Source organism: Trichosurus vulpecula, chromosome 3 (assembly GCF_011100635.1).
Source record: "Trichosurus vulpecula isolate mTriVul1 chromosome 3, mTriVul1.pri, whole genome shotgun sequence".
NCBI classification, from domain to species: domain Eukaryota; kingdom Metazoa; phylum Chordata; class Mammalia; order Diprotodontia; family Phalangeridae; genus Trichosurus; species Trichosurus vulpecula.
The window spans coordinates 396,538,675-396,556,394 of NC_050575.1; the positions used below are offsets into that span (position 1 = coordinate 396,538,675).

At 43.5% G+C, this 17,720-nt stretch overlaps 1 protein-coding gene across 1 annotated transcript; it reads right to left on the reverse strand.

Moving 5' to 3' along the window:
* Nucleotides 1–346: 346 nt before the first annotated feature.
* Nucleotides 347–11,485, reverse strand: GABARAPL2 (GABA type A receptor associated protein like 2). The gene is made up of 4 exons (XM_036750404.1): nucleotides 11,315–11,485; nucleotides 10,958–11,013; nucleotides 9,886–10,058; nucleotides 347–2,130 (listed from the first exon to the last, which is right to left on the reverse strand). Exons 1-4 carry the CDS (start codon nucleotides 11,346–11,348, stop codon nucleotides 2,040–2,042), a joined length of 354 nt encoding a protein of 117 aa, XP_036606299.1. The 5' UTR covers nucleotides 11,349–11,485; the 3' UTR covers nucleotides 347–2,039.
* Nucleotides 11,486–17,720: the final 6,235 nt, after the last annotated feature.

Here is a 17,720-nt window from a genome sequence, read left to right on the forward strand (position 1 = left end):
GACTGAGGACATAACATACCATTCACCCCTGGTAGAGAGGGGATGGACCAGAGCAGTTCCTAACCTTTTTGTCCTAAGACCCCTTCAGCAACAGTCTGGTCGTCCCTACAGACCGCTTCTCAGAATCATGTTGTTAAATGCATGAAATATGATGACGAAGGAAACCCAAATTTCTGAGACCTGAGGTTAAGAACAAACCCCTGAACTAGAGGTACAGGACCAAACATGCATGCTTAGACACGGCTAATGTGTTGACTTCTTTTATCAGGCTACACATGTTACTAGGGAGCTTGCTGAGGCAGGAAAAGGAAGTTGGTACATAGTAATAGACATGGGGAAAAAAAAGAAAAGTTATAATGGTTTATTCATTGAAATTAACTAGAAATGGTTACTAAACAAGGTTAGGTAGTTAAACTGATTTTCAATATTACGTTTTTCACAAAACATTTAATTTTAACAAAAGAAAACAAAGATTGGTCACATGAGAAAAGCAAAATAAATGGCATAGCTGATGACTAGAGAAATCCAAGCTTTCCTGGCAGACTTACTGTTAAGCTCTTTTGTTCACAGTTAAAGTGCTTTCACACACACCAGCTAATTTTTTCATCTTCACACAAATCTTCCCATTTTACAGATGGGGAAACTGACTTAGGTGAAATCATCTGCCCAATATCACACAGCTAAAAAGAGGCAGAGCCAGGTCTTCAGACTCAGCTCGATTCCATGCAGTTTCTACTGTATCCTGCTGGCTTATCTTTGAGAGACACGAAGCCTTTCTCAAGTTCCCTTCTGTCCTCCCCTCCCTAGAGGCTTCTCTAGATCTCTTCCCCTTTGTAAGTCATCTCCCCTCTGCTAGGAGGTACCCATTCCAGTAAGTCAGATTTGTGATGGACCAGCAGGATGTGGAGGAGCAAAGTGAGACTGTTTCCTCCAACCGATTTGTATGGGTAAGGTTCCAGCTTCAGTAACACACAAGTAGGCTTTAATAAGGCTGCCTGTATAATTTGGGGCTTCTTGAAAGAACTGAGTGACAACCTGTGAATCAGCTCCTTAAATCTCTGTGAGTGCAGAATGCGGTCAGCTCTACTCCCAAGTATCTTACTTTTGTGTGTTACGTGAAAGCACGGCATTTGCAATAGTTTCCTAAAAGCAGGGATGAAACCACTGGCCTGCCTGTCTCTCATCGTGCTTTTGGGGAGAAAAGATTGCGAAAACCGGGGAAAAGAAAATAAGGGCAGAGATAAGAGCCCCTTATTCAGGCAACACATGATTTTTCCTAAATAAATGGAGAACGTGCTGTCTCCTACTACTTAGCACCACACCTGTAGTTCTGGAACCTGTAGGATGTAATCTTTGCTTTAGGCTTATGCAGCCAAGACTGACTCGTCCCTTTCGTGACCAGCCGGCAGGAACCACTCACTTCAAACTGTCTTCACTCCCACAGCTCTCTCTTCTCAATAGGCAACAACTAGCTACTTAGCAAGCCCAGAAGAGAGGTAAATGAAGGACAGTGTCACACTACAGTGCCTTTGTGAGAGGAAATTTTATTGTAATTATTCACCTCAATAGAGTTCAGAAAGACCAGATTAGCTCAGTCCAACATGATTGGCAGTTGGAATAATCTAGTGAAGCAAGTGACCTGACTGCTAAGGATTTAACTTAGATGCTTTTAATACTTATCCAACTAACACCTCAAACATAATCCTGAAGAATGTGTTATCTTCCCCCTTTTCACTTGAGTCCCCCAACTACCTCATCTCAATATCGAAATAACTTCATTAAATACAAGTTCCAGAGGAGCAGAGCCCCCTGGAGCTTGCAGCCATGAGGACAATGCACAACAAAGAAAAGAAAATGAAAATAAAACTCTGATAATTTACCAGTCTAATAAAACAAGACCTTTCAATATATTAAGAAATAAATCCAGTTACAAATGCACTATGGGTCTATGCGAAGAGGGTCTGGTGTAATAACTCAAAGTGACCGGCTATTTACAAGATACACAAGCAGGAAGGATGCACCTATTTGGGCACTGGCCTTCAGAAGCCAAACGTGTTCTCCCCACTGTAGGCCACGTACAAGAATCCATCTTCATCTTTTTCCTTCTCATAAAGTTGTCCCATAGTTAGGCTTGAATGAGAAAAACAGAAAACACAAAAGAAAACTCAGGTCAATTCACTAAAACGAAATGCTGGTTAGATTGGAATCTCTAGATAGAGAAAACTCCAGTAATTATCATCCTAAATCATGACACTTTTCCATTTTGGGGCCTGTCACTTGAGGAATTCCCATATTTTACAACCTCAACCAGATGATCTCCCCAACATACCATGATGTAGGTGGTAGCAAATACCTTACTCTTTTGTAGATGGGAAATGGATCCCCAGGAGAGTTGAATGAAATTTGTCAGATGAATCACTGGCCAAGACAAAAAGAGAACTAAAGCCTCCTTCCTCCTGAAACCATGCTGGAGTTGGCCAGCTCTGCACCCACTGGTGGATGCATAAAAAAAGTTTGGTGACAAACTTCAGGGTGAGGTGAACTAAGACTAGCAGCCCTGTCCATCGGTCAGCTAGCAGTTGTTCTGGGGCTGTCTTCTTTGAAGAGATGTAATCTTGAACTTCCAGATGTACTACAGCACAGTTCTCAAACATGGCCCACAGTGGAAGCCATTTGAGAGGTGGCCTAGACCTGTTTCTTTTCCACCCTGCATTCCTCATTCTTATTCCTGTCCCTTTGCCTTCCCCCTGCTTACGCCTTGAGCCTGCCACTTACACCGCATGGCTACACTGGTGAAGTTGCTCCTGGGGCAAAGGATGTGGAAGGTGGCTCCATGCTGGTAATTACGATATTAGGAAAAACCCCCTTGGTTTGGAAATGCTTGATTCTTTGGGCCTTTAAGGTCCTACATGAGATTAGCACCACAACTATGGTTGGCATGTATACTTTAGCTTTAAATACATAATTAGGTTGAAAAATAGGTCATCAGAAATGAAAAATCTCTGTCCTAATTTTTAGACTACAGCAGTCTTGGGCCCTCCTTATAAGGATTTTGTTCTTCATTATCTGACTTTTTGTAGAGGTCTAAGGAAGGAGAAAGCTCAGTGTGATACTAGAAAATGTGTATTGTTCAAGTCACTACTTTTCCTCAGGACACTCTGTTTGAAAAGTCATTATATAACTCCCTAATCACCTCTTTTATTAGCTATTCAGGAGTTTCCATTGGAAAATACTGAGATGCTATGAAAGCTGATACATCATGAAAAGATCTGCAAATAAAATCTCAGTTCAAAGAAGCAAGGGGTAGAGTGCTGCTGTCTCTCCAAGAAATGTCATCCATCAGCTAAGAACTCAGACTCAGGGCATAGTACTTACTGCTTTATAAAAGGAAAAGAGGCTAGTGACTGGATCCAAAAACCCCTCAAGAAACCAAAGTAATTTCCTGTTCCTCTGTGGCTATAAACAGATTCATGCTGTTAGGGCTCACTGCCAACTTGAGTCTCTAGGCAAGGCCTGCTACTTTAAGAGGAGTTTACCCTGCTCTTTCAGGAGCTCTGCCCCTCACAAATGGGTGAGACTAGTGGATATTTTTGGTGTTTTTGAATGTAGAAAGTGGTAAAAAAAATTAAACTGAGGGCATGTGGTTTCCAATTCACTTTAAGAAGACAAATGATAGATTTAGTACTGGAAGAAACCCCAAAGGTCACCTAGTCTACACTGCCTGCCCCCACCCCCACCTTCTATTAAACAGATGAGGACACAGACCCAGAGTAGTTAAGTGACCTGTCACCAAAAAAGGGGGAGTTCATTATACTAACCCCTTCTGAATTTAAAAATAAAGAGAATGTATAAGGAATTTTTTGGTAGGTATAAGTAAACATAGTCTTTTGAAAGTTACCCAGAGATAAAGATCCTTGTTTATTAAGTAGGATGAAGTGATTCCCCTGGTAACAAATGCAAAGTACAGTGTGCATATCAGAGATCCAAAGGCGCCCTACACAACCTCCCCACAAACTCCAGAAATAGATTGTTTCTGAGACCAAATTCATGTGGGTGGCAAAGCTGGCTCTCTCAGCCTGAAAACAGACTGTTAAAATGGGAGACTGAATCCATTCCTATGCCATGAAACAGAAGTATATACTTAAGAGAGTAACACTAGTAACACTTGGAACTCTATACATACTCTCCCCACATGATTATGCTGTTAATCTCCAGGATAAGAAATGACTAGATATTGGTGACAGAATTAAACATATATACCAGATTGACTAAGCTTGAGGGCAGCTTTGTATGGAGGTCAAGATGAAAACAAGATTGAGGCATGTGGTCTGATAGCCATCTTGTGATATCATTAGTCCAGTAAGCTCACAGCACATGCCTAAATGACCCAAGACATCAGTCAGTAACTTGCTAAATTGATGGAGAAAGGCCATCAGCTAGCCCCAGGAGAAGTACCAAGACATTTACAATCAGGAAAAGGAGTACTGACTGTCCCAAGCGTTCTCCTCTGATTCTCTTCTGACTACTACTGTTAGGGCACTTCTGTCTTTAAAGCAACTAACACGAGGGAACCCCTCACTCAATCTGGACAAGTGGATAAATGACCAAAATGTGGAAGTAGATGACTTTTAAAATGAAAGTGTAAGTGGTAGTTACATAACTAACTGGCATCATATAAAACCAAATGGGGCTGTTCCAGGTGAGAATCTGGTGAAATTGAAGAGACAAGGATTTGTTAATATAAGAAAGGGTACTCCTGCAAGCATGAGCCCAGACCAGCATGGGAGAGAGAGACTAAAAATGGCAAGTAAAGTGACATGACTCTAACAGAAGGGGATGCAAGACCTTGAAGGTGGTTTTTATTTTCATTGTGAATTATCAGAAAAGTCTTGGGAGAAAAATGAGGCAGTGCTTCAGAATAAGGATGACCTGAGAATATTTGTATCTAGTATCACATCTTTTTCCCAGGCCTTTTTCTGAAGTGCCAAGCACAACTGTGTCACTCAGAGTGACATCAACCAAGATCTTTGTGAATATGAGAGAAGCTAAGCATATGGCAGAATATCTGGGTCAAAGACAGATGTTTTCACTTCAGAAGCTAGTCCAGGTTTGTTTCCCAATTCAGACTGTAAATTTGGCCTTTTTTCTCACCCACTGAATCCTAGAGTCAACCACAATTGTAACAACTTCAGGCTGAAGCAGTGCCTTGACTTTTTGGTGAGGAACCAAAGCCATGTGCTTGGGGCTGCTGAGCCCTGGTCTTCTGGCTCTTCTTTGTTACTCAGTGTGCTGTGGGCCACGGAGACCAAGTGAATGCTCAGCCAAATCAATTCTAATGGCCTAGTAACGAGATGTAGGCCCAGGTTCTTCGGAAGACCCTTTAGAGCAGTTTGCCTTCTGCTCTCCAGAAGGAATGGTCTAATTCACATAGTCTGAGAATGGCTAATAAACTCTATGAAAATTCTATCCATGAAAACAATTTCTCACTTAGCTTCTATTGGTTATTTAAGACAACAAGTAGCGGGCTCCTCTGTGTAGTGGTCAAGACTAGTGACCTAAAGTGTCACTGGTACTGTCATCTTTCTCTCAGTCACAATCATCTACATGGAAACTTTAAGTGGCAAACATACTTCAAACATGAACCCATAACCTTCAGGCCCTTAGGAAGGGTGATACTTGACAGTACCAAGCCCTGAGCTAGAGAGAGGCAAGAACAAACTAACGGTGTTGCCATAAAATCTAATAATCAAGAAAACTGTCATCAAACCACAGGAAGCCCCTTAACCCTGAGGTGAAAAAAGGCTGAAGCACAAAAGCAGTTACAGAAAATTCCTGCTTCACCAAAAAGGAAAATAAGCACAAAAACCTAAGAATGATCTGAGAAACCATGAAATGATGAGAAGTCTCATGCGGCTGGCATTAGCTGGTAGGCCAGCGTGAGATGTTCTCTGCATGACTTCCAGGAAGGCTGAACTTTTCTGCCCTCTCAGTCATACACTATTGTGCTCAACCTGCTCAACTGGCCACACCCCTCCCCAAGAATGCTCCTTTGGTATCCTCAAAAGATCCTCAGGATCCTCAAATGTCACTATAAGCCTCATGCCTGCTAGGCTCTGTGCCATAAGCCCTCTGCACAGCCTTCCAACTTGCAACTCCAAATCATCACCACTACTAAACTTCTGGCCTAAATGATTGGGAAATTGGAGAAACCACTGAGGTGACTGCTCTTCTCAGTATAGTATCTGATCAGGTGCCTGGCAATGAGACAAAGTTGTCAATTTTTTATGAAAGGCATATCCACGTTGCATGTGTCCCTGTGCCCATATAAACTGGCTCTTTCAGAAAACAGGCTACTATTGTACACCAAGGTTGATGACACTTGCTGAGTACACCACACTATCTTAAGAAAGAAAAAGGAAAATAAAGCAAGAGGTAGAAAATACAGGTTCAAAGCTGACTTGATGGGTCCTGGGTCACTGAGATCCTCAAAGTGAAATATTCCTGTAAAGATGGTGGTATCCCTCAACTCAGTTCTAGGACTTCTGTGTCTTCACTTTGTGCTAGCTGGGCAAAGTGATCACACAATTTAATAAAACATAAATTTATGATCCCAGTAATGTCCAAACCAAGAAATTGCCCGATCGCTGCTAACATCAGTTGTGCTCTACTCAGCAGTCCACCGGACCCAGCAGCCTGGGCTGACACTTTGAGCATCTAGGGGCACTCCTCACTTGCACTGCAACAGAACCTCTGAGAGGCTCAATGCCAAAGTGGGGGCAGCACACCCAGTGCTTCCTACACACCTCTGAATTCCTTCCTTTCCAACAGAGTATTTCTGCCCCTGCCAAGGAACTGTAATAGCGGCTGTGAATGGCAGTAGCTGTTACTACATAGTCCTGAAGGTACCATAAAGTAATTCAAAACAAGATCAAAACACAAGTGAGGAAGGAGGAAAAGAGGAACTACCAAGGGAGAAGGGAGGAAAAGGGGGGAATAACAAACAATTGTTTCTTTATCATCATCTCTTCCTTCTCCTTCCACTGCCCCACTAAGTCTCTTGGGGGCAGCCAGGTGGCACAGTGAGTAGAGCATCGGCCCTGGAGTCAGGAGGACCTGAGTTCAAATCCAGGCTCAGACACTTGACACACTTACTAGCTGTGTGACCTTGGGCAAGTCATTTAACCCTAATTGCCCCACCTTCCCCCCCCTCCAAAAAAAACCAAAAAAACAAAACTAAGTCTCTTCTTGAGGAACAATTTCAGGTTCACCCATAAAGGATCAAAAATGTTCATTCAAGTACATTACTAATTGGTGAATGAATAGATCACTAAGTTCATACAACCCCCTAAAATTTCACCTAGTCTAAAGAGCTCAGTGTGCCTTTAACAATAACCTCATAAACAGCACTTTCTTGAATCTATTTCAAACACGGTAATTATCAGCAAAATTCATAATCTGCCTTCATATAAAAAAAACAGATGATAAATATGCTGTGTCTTGGTGTCCTCTCTAATGTCAGCCCCGAGAACTGACGGATTTTGTGAATGTTTCTCACAACATTCCTTTTCGGAGCTTCAGTCTTACAGTGTGATTTGGCCAGATTTCCAATCAACAAAGAACACAGATCTCCATAAAAAAAAAAAAAAGCAATTGGGATACCCTTCTTAAAGAAATTAGAATTTAGAAGCAACATAGAAAGCCAAACCACTAGGAATTAAATTCTTTAGACCCATGAAGTCAGTTTTAGTAGCAACACCCAAAATTTCCACACTGACACGGGTGCCTGGAAACAACTGAAGGAGGTGGTACAAATAAAACCACAATATTAGATGGCGTTGCTAAAAACTGCGGTATGGAAACAGGAAATTCTTATGGAAAGAAAAGGAGGGAGCTCCCCACTGGCAGGACTCCATTGGCATTTACTTGAATTTGTACTTGTATTACATAGGGCCTGAATCTGTGGTTACTAAGAATGACATTTGTTGCTTTCTCTGTTACTTAATAAGCTTATTTTTAATAACTACAGCCTCAAAGACAAAAGAAACAGCTGTTTCAGAGTGTGAAGAGAAAAGCCATTAATCAAGGATTAACAGGCTAAGGGCCGTGAACCAACTAGTTGTCTCAGAATTACTCAGGAGATATCTATTTCTCCAAAAGATTTCTGCATACAATATTACAGAAGCAAAGCATAGATTATAAATCCCTGGTTAACCATTTTGTAAAATGCTGAGGTAGGTCACTGAATATATGTGGAAGCGGCTATGAAACAGCCCCGTAGGATAAAAATCACTTGGCGCTTCTCCTTCTATTCCTAGCTAATGGAAAGGCAAGAGGAGCTTACAGCCACTCTGACCACTAAAGTGCAGCAATCATGAAATGACTGATCTCACTGTAGTTTGCTTTCATTTTCTTCAAGGAGTATCAAAGGTTCAGAATGAAGGGCAAAAAACAAAACAACACCCTAATTGCCACATATCCTGTTCTAAGATGAAGCAGAACAGAGCTTCTTAAACTTGACTGCTAGCGTCTCAGATGGTAGGACATGAAGTCCTACCTCTTATCACAGGATGACCCCATCCCCTTAAAGAAAGACAAGAGCTGACTGTAGCTGTCCAACAGCTTTCAACCCTAGTGAAAGAAGCACCAAGAAATGCACTGCCCTCCACTCCTAACCACAGGCCTCTAAGAGAGGGAGGGCCAGAAGACATGACACCAATGTGACAAGTTTGTTCCTAATAACCCTGAAACTTCGAGGATGACAGCTGTAGCTAGCCCAAGAACCTCAATGGGGCAAGGGCCTGGCTATTCCTTTTCAGGTAGGAATCACTCCTACAAGGCTGAGATCTTATTTCTTATTCTGTTTTGTTGAAGCGACTAAAAGGAAGTAACACCTAAAAAATCAGAGCTGTTTACTTTTAGAAGAAATAAGGAATGAGTTTGTTTTAGACCCCTCCTCTGTAAGCTTCTAAGGTTTCCAAATCAAGGGCATTTTGTCCACGCTGGGCTAAGTTTTGTTTTCAAAAACTCTCTTTTAGGAAAACAGATTGAGCCTAAACCAGTCTTGACTTTCTTCTGGTCTCTGATGTTATGCAAAGGGCCAGGAACCCCCTTTCAGAGAGCAAAAGCAAAACAGGAAACTAGAATCTGGCCACAGGCCTGAGAGTAATCAATATAGAGTAAGAGAAGTAATTAGAGTTTAAAGTCTATTCTCTTTCATAAGAAGATAAAGCTGACAAGGCCAACACAGAGTGGGAAGATGAGATTGCCTTGAAACTAGACTTTAGGTCCCAAGTTGTTGTTTGAATGAAGTTCCAAGCAAGAAAACAGCTAGAGTACTGAAGATTTATTCTATTGCCAGCCAAAGCAAGAAGTGAAAAAGAGGAGTCAAAAAGAACAGGGACCTAACAATCCATGTAATTCTCATAGCCCTTTGCAGGAACCAGCCCTAGTAAATGATAATCAGACAGTTAAAAAACGACTGCAATGAAAAAAGCTGACTGAAGCATTTGGAGACACGGCAAACAGGGTGATTAGTTCTAGGCCTTTGCAAGGCCTAACAAAGAGCTCCAGGCAGAATTGATTTTATGGACAGTTAAAGGAGATCTGTCAAGCCACAGATCTGGAGTTTAAGGTCAGCCCCAGGAAGCTGCTCTCAATGGTTTTGGGGGATTCACTTTCCTTAACAGTGTATTGTCCACTGCACAGCCTGCCCTAGTACAGACAGTATGATGGCATCTTCCCCTTTCTTCTAGTTATCACTTGCAAACAAAAGCCTACATTTCAATGACAATCTCTAAGAAATTAAGTGCTAAAAAGTACTTCTGAGTACTACAATCAAACCATCAAAATAAGCAATCAAAGCATCAATAAGTGACTACCTCTCACCTAGACTGTGGGACTGTTTTATCCACAAACAGGAAGATTGCTTTCTCTGAGGGTAGCTGGATCCGTTTCCTGATGATCCACATGAACTGGGCCACAGTGATGTCAGATGGAACCAGGTACTTCCGCTTGTCAATGTCAACAATCTGAGAGCCTGAGACTTTTTCCACAATCACCTGGAAAAGCAGAGGTCAGGGTTAGGCTTCTGAAATAAAGGCTTTCATCTGTCATGTGCTTGGGAAGCTGATGAAGGCACAGTGTGCTAGAAATGTCAGGGGATTTAGAGAAGTACATGATGGGATGGCAAAATGTTACCTTTGTTGCTTAAAATGACATGCTTTGGAGAGTGTATTTATATGGAGAATTGTTTTCTTCCATGAAGTTAGTTACAGTATTCCACATCCCTGATCAGAGGCATTTATAGAAAAAAAGCAGCTCTTAATGTAATGTTTTTCAACACATCTAAATTGAGCCTTAGAAAATCAAGTGAAGAAAACTACTCATTGTAGTTCTATCTAATCCCCCAGCCTTCAACCCATTACAGCTCAGAAGATAATGTTAAAGTTGGAAGGGACTCCATCATTTTTTGGATGAGGAAAACTGAAGGTTAAATGACTTGCTTAAGGGCTAGTACGTGAAGGGAGCCCAGGAAAACCTGGCAGAAAACGATAGGGAGCTCTAACTTCTAAGGAGCCAAGTTGTTGACCTACCCGCCTTGTTCCCCTTTCTACTACTCGGTGTGCTTAAGAAATTCAGGTGTGTTCTCTCAACCCCAGCTTCCCACCCCCCGGCCCCACTCAGCCAGAGGAAGACTTGACAGGTATGGACCTGGGGAGGCCTAAGTGCCCTTCCACCAACCTGCCGCACCTTTCCGGAGGGAGGGACGGCGTCAGGACAAGGGGACACCCCCCCCCCATGTCCCCCTCGCACCGTCCTAGAAGCACGTCCCTTATGTAACCGGGAGCCTGCCCTAGATATGCCACTCGGTAGCAATGACACCCCCCGGATGGAGGGCCAGGGCACCCGCGGGGGGCTGCAGAACTGGGGCGCCGCCTGAGCCCCGCTCCATACTCACCGGGACCCGGTCGGGATATTTGGCTCGGATTTTGGCAGACTCTACACATCGGTGTTCTGTGGACGAGACAAAGCAAGGGGCTCTGGGTGGGGGTCCTCGCCTTGGGCCCTTCCCACGCCCAGAGTCCAGCAGAGTCCCCGTGGCTGGTCCGGGCCGCGCGGGGTGGAGCCCCCGGGGACTAGCGCCCCGCTCAGCTCCGCCAGCCCTGGCCCCGGCCCTCCGGCCCATCCGCCGCTGGCCAGGCAGAGGCTGGGGCCGGGGGCCGGGGGGCGGAGGGCTTGGGCCGGGCCGGGCCTCACCAGCCGTCCCCACAGCCCGACCCTGGCCTCGGGCCCGCGCCCCCAACCCGGCCCTTACCCAGCGAGTGGTCCTCCTTGAACATCCACTTCATGGCGGCGGCGGCGGCGGAGAAGGGACGGAGCCGGCTCTCGGAGCCGCGGAAGGGACCGGACAGGCCCGGCCTCGACAACAACAACAACAGCGGCGACGGCGACGGAGGAGGAGGAGGTGACGACGGCGGCGGCGGCAAGAGAGGCGGGACTTCCGACTGATAGAGCCTAGCAACTGGGGCGGGGGCGGGCCTTCCGGGGACAGTCGCCAAGGGGCGGGGCCTGAGCTCCATAGCCCGCCTGGCCCCCGGGGCCGGGCGTGAGCCCCTCTCTCAAACCTCGTGAGGGGATCCAGCCGGAGGGAGGGGGGCGGTGACGGTGACCGCTCAGTGGGAGGGGGGTGAAGTGCCCCGTTCGTGGAGTCACTGTGGGGAGGGGTGACGTGACAGGTCCTTGGGGTCTGTGGGGGGAGAGGCGACGTGACAGGTCCATGGAGTCACCATGGGGAGGGGTGATGGTGACAGGTCCATGGAGTCTCTGTGGGTGGAGTTTTGGGTGACTGTGGAGGGTTGTTGAGGGGTTTCCGGGGTCTGTATGTATGACATCACATGGGGGATGGGAACAAGTCTGTGGGGTCGGTGTGGGGAGGGGTGATGGTGACAGGTCCGTGGGGTTTGTGGGGGGGAGGGGTGATGGTGACAGGTCTGTAGGGGCTTGTGGGGGGAGGGGGTGATGGTGACAGGCCCCTGGTGGCCTGTGGGGGGAGGGGGTGATGGTGACAGGTCTGTAGGGGCCCGTGGAAGGGAGGAGTGATGGTAACAGGTTCCTGGGGGCCTGTAGGGGGGAAGGGTGAGGGTGACAGGTCTGTGGGGTTTGTTGGGGGAGGGGTGACATGACAGATCCATGGAGACACTATGGGGAGGGGTGATGATGACAGGTCCGTGGGGGCCTGTGGGGGGAGGGGGTGATGGTAACAGGTCTGTAGGGCCTGTGGAAGGGAGGAGTGATGGTAACAGGTTCCTGGGGGCCTGTTGGGGGAAGGGTGATAGTGACAGGTTCCTGGGGGCCTGTGTAGGGCTGTTGTTGAGGGGTTTCTGGGGTCTGTATGTGTGGTATTGGTGACATCCCATGAGGGACGGCAACAAGTCTGTGGGGTCAGTGTGGGGAGGGCTGCTGACAATGAACTAGAAGGCAGTGAGGGCAGAGAAGTTTCCCAACCTGGATCCCATTTATCACTAATAAGATTACAATAAAAGACCCCGTCTACAAGTTTGGTCATGTTTCATTACCAAGCAGAGGAGAGAGGGAAGTTGGCGGTGACTGTTGGAGGTGAATTCCCTTGACAGCAGGTCACAAGATTGGCATTCCTGCTTGCCATTCTGAACAGGGTTCAGAAGTCACAAGTTTGTGTTGTACAGGTCACCTGCCTTTCCGCATACTTTAAAGGTTCTCCAGCTGGTGATGTAATTACCTTCCTCAAAACAGAATCACCAGGGAAGAACGGAGCAGTCATCTGTTTATGAGCAACTGAACATTCAGAGGGAGTGTTGACCAAATTATGTGCACAATGCATATCACATGCTGTCAATTCTGATGTATCTGAAAGGCCTCTTTTTTTTAAATGCTGTTCGTCCTTCATTACCTACAATTAAAATTCCTGAGACATGTCACAGAGCCTAAGTGCATCTAAAAATATTTTGGTTATTTTGGGGTTGCAAAACTCTGAGCAACACAAATATTTTGAAAGTGAAAGTAAAATACTTTATATTTTTACCAGACCTTTCTCACAGAGAGTGTTCTTTGCAGATAGTGTATTTATTCTCAGGACCTGTTTCTAAAGGAAGTGAGCTTTCCTGTTTTACAGATAGGAATACTGAGTGGTAAGATTTGTCAACATTTGGTAAAGCAGTAGAGTTCCCAAGGATCTTGAATCCCTTTCTGCTACCCCAACCAGATTGCCCTATGTGTGTATTTATGCCCGCCTCTGCTTAAAAAGTAATTACTTTTATTCTTCTCTGGTTTTAAGAGTTACCAGGACTCACAGCTACCTGAACCATTGCTTCTCACCTCTCTCAATCATATGTGATTTTTTTCCATCTTGCATCCTCAAGAACCTTCCCTTCATCTTTTCACAGCTCAAATTCTGCTTATTATGTAATCTTTCATGGTCTTGTTTCCATTAGCTTTCCTAGCAATATCTTCTGTTTCCACTATTCCATCTTGACTATTTTTATTACCTACCTACTAGTGAAGTCAATATTTGAATGGTCTTTTGTGCCTAACAAGACACAGTAAGTAGTCACAAAGGAAGTAAACACGTAGATCCAATCCTGGAGATGCTTATAACCTTATAACCTAATAAACGAGGTAGAATAATGACTCTATGTGAAAATACAAATAGATTATTTTTAATGCAAAATGAATTACAGGTTTATATTTATGAATACTAAGGATATGTGAGTAATTGCAAATGATAGAGGTTAACTAGAATTAGTCCAGGAAAGCTTCATGGTAGAAGTGACTCAGAAAGAGTTTTGAAGGAAGGGATGGACATGAATTAGCAGATGGAGAAGTAAATGTTTCAAGCCAGGAAGGAAAGGAGCAAAGACTCCCAGTGGATCAAATGACTTGGATGAAGACATAGATGACATGCTTGTCAAGTCTGCAGATGGCAAGGAGCTAGGAGGAATAGTTAACACGTTGAAAGACAGTGTCAGGATCCAAAAATATCTCAACAACTTAAAATAGCGGGCTAATTTAATAAGATGAAATACAATAAAGATAAATGCACAGTTCTACATTTGGGTTCTGAAAATCCATGAAATACATACAGGATGAGCTAGACACACATAGAAAACAATTCTTATGAGGAAAAAAGAACCTGAAAATTTAGCTCAAAATGAGTCAATAGGGTAAATGGTTGTTCAAGACAAGAGTCATAGTGCCCAAAATAAGGTAAAGTAGTTGTCCTAGTCTGCTCTGGTCCTACTACATCTGGAATATTGTGTCACTTCTGGATGTCACACTTTAGTAATTAAAAAAATCATATGTACGTGTTTATTTTGCTTATATTTCAATTTGTACATGTTTCCCCCAATAGAGTATAAGCTCCTTTAAGATGGGGATTACTTCTTTATATATAGCAAGTTGAATGTAATGAAGAACTAGCCAATGAGGACCCAATTCTTAGAGCAAGCTCATATTTGATCTTCCTGCTCAGTTTTACAGAACATGATATATATTCTCTGCTTCATTCTAAGCCAATAGAACCACAACAGAACTGCTATGAGCTTCAGTGCAGGGAAAAGACTGGCAGTCTTATCTCCCATCCTGTTGCTATGTGTCCATGAACATCCTGAAAAGGTGACATTTTTAGTATTCTCACTCACAAGCCCTAATCTGGCGTGTCCCCCATTATCAATCCAACGGTAGAACTCTACTGTTTTTAGAAAAGGGATTTGCCAAGAAGGTACGGCAAAAACAGTAGTTACAAAAACATTTTCCTTAGGCTGGAAACATACTCTCCCCTTGCATGTACAAGGGTCCTGGGTGCAGTATACTTCAATTTAAAATACAATGGTAATGAGGCATAAGTACAAACACACGGCCAAGGGGTACTCCCAGATTCCTGGTGCTGGAAGTTCTTTTCTTCCCTTCATGAAATTCTCATGATGTTCCTCTTAGGTGTATCTCCTGGATTCTAAGAATCAATGCCTTTCTATATCAAGACTTTTCTTGGTCCCAAAGGGTCCTCGAAGCTGCAGTCGTCCTTGGTTGTGGGGGGAGGGTCTGTTTTCTACCTTTATTTGTAGGTGTTTCCTCTGTCACTGTCCCCTACTGTTAGGTTGGACTCTGCTACTGACTCTGGTTACCACCAGTTGGACCTTAGGTGGCTCTGATCTATCTTGTGGTTCCTAGGGCATTTCCTTCTGGGAATAGTTATTCACTGAGGATCAAGAAAGAATGAATAAACATAAAAGAAACAGAAGCAACAGGTGTTTATGAACACATGGTAACCAGATGTGAGAAAGATGGCTGCCCTGGGTCCTATCTGCCACATCATGGCAGTTTTGCTTCCCTTGACCTGGGAAGGAAAAAAAAAGCTGACTAAGGGTAAGGTTACTCCTTTTGTTTATACTCAATTCAGTCTCCGGGACTCATGAGTCATCAGCCCTTCCTGTTCTTCAGCCAATCCAGAAGCCTCTTTGTCACCACATAATATCTGGTAAGTAACCAGGATTATCCCTAGAACTCTGAGGGAAGAAATAGTCAGCTGCCCACCCATACATATTGAAAGTTGGAGAATTAACCCTTGAGTGGGTACCATGTAAGACTTGCAAAGCACTTTACACACTATTTTATTAGATCTTCAAAATCCTTTTGTTGTTATTGTTGTCCTTCCTTCTCAAAGAGGACCATGACATCAGGGAAGTGATGCCATGACATGCAGGTGGATTGGATTTAAGTGAAGTAGTGCAGAATCATCAGCCTCACTCTTCTGGAGCCAACTAGGTCCAGTGGCAAGATATAGATTAGGATGAATGGGGATGGCCTTGGATGCAATGGGAGACCTAAAGCTACAGTCTTTAATGGGTCTCAGTTTGACTGAGGTAACAACACCTATTCAGTGATTAAGCCTAGGTAAGAAAAGAGGCAAAGAATGGCTTCTTTCACCTAGTCAAAAAAAAAAAATATCTGGGAGGGGAAACCCTCAGGGTTTCTGACCAAAACAGAAACAATCATATTCACTCTGAGCCAATCAGAGCCTAAACAATGACAAAGTGGGGCTTGGCATAGGACCTCTTGTTGGCCAATCAATGAGAGCCAGAGTGAACTGGGTTCAAGGCATGGTCATTAAGAAAAGAATCTATCCCATAATCCCCAAGATATCTTGCAATGTTTCAAGTAGGATTGGAAGGTATCATCCCCATTTTTACAGAGGAAGGAACTGAGGGTCAGAGAAGTTAAGTGATTTGCTTACAGTCACACAGCTAGTAAATGTCTGAAGCTGGATTTGAATCCAAGTCTCCGACTCTTTCCACTATTCCAGAAAATTGCTACTCCAGGCTGCTGAGCACATCTACTTCCATTAATGATAAACAATAAAGAATAAGACTTTGCAATGTCCATGTTATTCTGGAAGGGGCAAAAACATTTGGCAAACAAATCCTCATTAATCACTTCTTTCTTTAGAACATACATATATATATATATGGCTGATACTCATTCTGGAGCTCCTTCATCTGTTCAAGTTTGTTCACTCTTTGGGGATGGTCTCTTGAGCTCATACACTAAAGAAGGAAAGAAGCACAGTTCCTTACACATAATAGACACTTGTGTTTGCTGAATTTAATTCAACCCATTCCATGAGATGTAGAGGTTGAAATAAAATGACCTAGACTCATGTTAAAGTTAACATCCAACATTTGATCACAGAATGTCAGGAATGGAAGGGACTGGAGAAGTCATCCATTCCAGCCTCATCATTGTACAGATAACAGAACTGAGTACCAAACAAGTCAAATGGCTTTGCAAGATTATATACTGTAGTTACTGGACTAGAACCCATGTTTCCTAAATTTCAATCTTGTGAACTTTTTACTTTAAGATCCCCTTCATATTCTCAAATATATTACATGAATGAGGTTGAAAAGAAACTTAAGGACACATAAAATCCAATTTGAGTCTCTCTTCCTTATTTACATTTGCCAGAATTATACCATTATATTTGATCCAGCTAGATAATTTTCTACTTTATGCCCTTTTCCTTTTTATTAACACACCATTTATCCATTAGTATATTTATATTAATTTGTATTTTGTTAATATATTTTACTTGTTCAGTCATATCATACTCTTCATAACCCCATGGACCAACTGTCCATTTGGTTTTCTTGGCAAATATGCTGGAGTAGTTTGCCATTTCTTTCTTCATTTTTATGCACGTAGTGGTTAAGTGATTTGCCCAGGATCATATAGCTAGTGGGTGTCTGGTTTAATGTTTAAATTCTGGTCTTTCTGACTCCAGACCCAGTTCTCTATCCATGGCACTAACTGCCTATATTTTACTAATGTGTATTAATAACATTGCATCACCACCTAGAACTTTAGAAGCAAAAGTGAAGAGAGTTATGGATTCTGGTTAGCACTTTGGAGGTACTTTAAGGGAGAAATTAATTATTCCTTTGGAATGGGCAGAAAAATCTGGAACATTTTCTTTAATTGGTAGGAGACATCTGACGACTTTTACTGCTCAAGTGGGAAGAGCAGGACCTCAGCTGCACTCTGTATCCAAAAGGCACTTCCTAGCTTCCATGGACTGACAGGAACATTGACTCAAGGATTTCCTTCCTTTAGTTTTTGGTCAAATACAGGTTGATCTCAGTCTGCTTATTATAGGAATGTGTCAGAACACAGGGACCTGGCTGAAGACC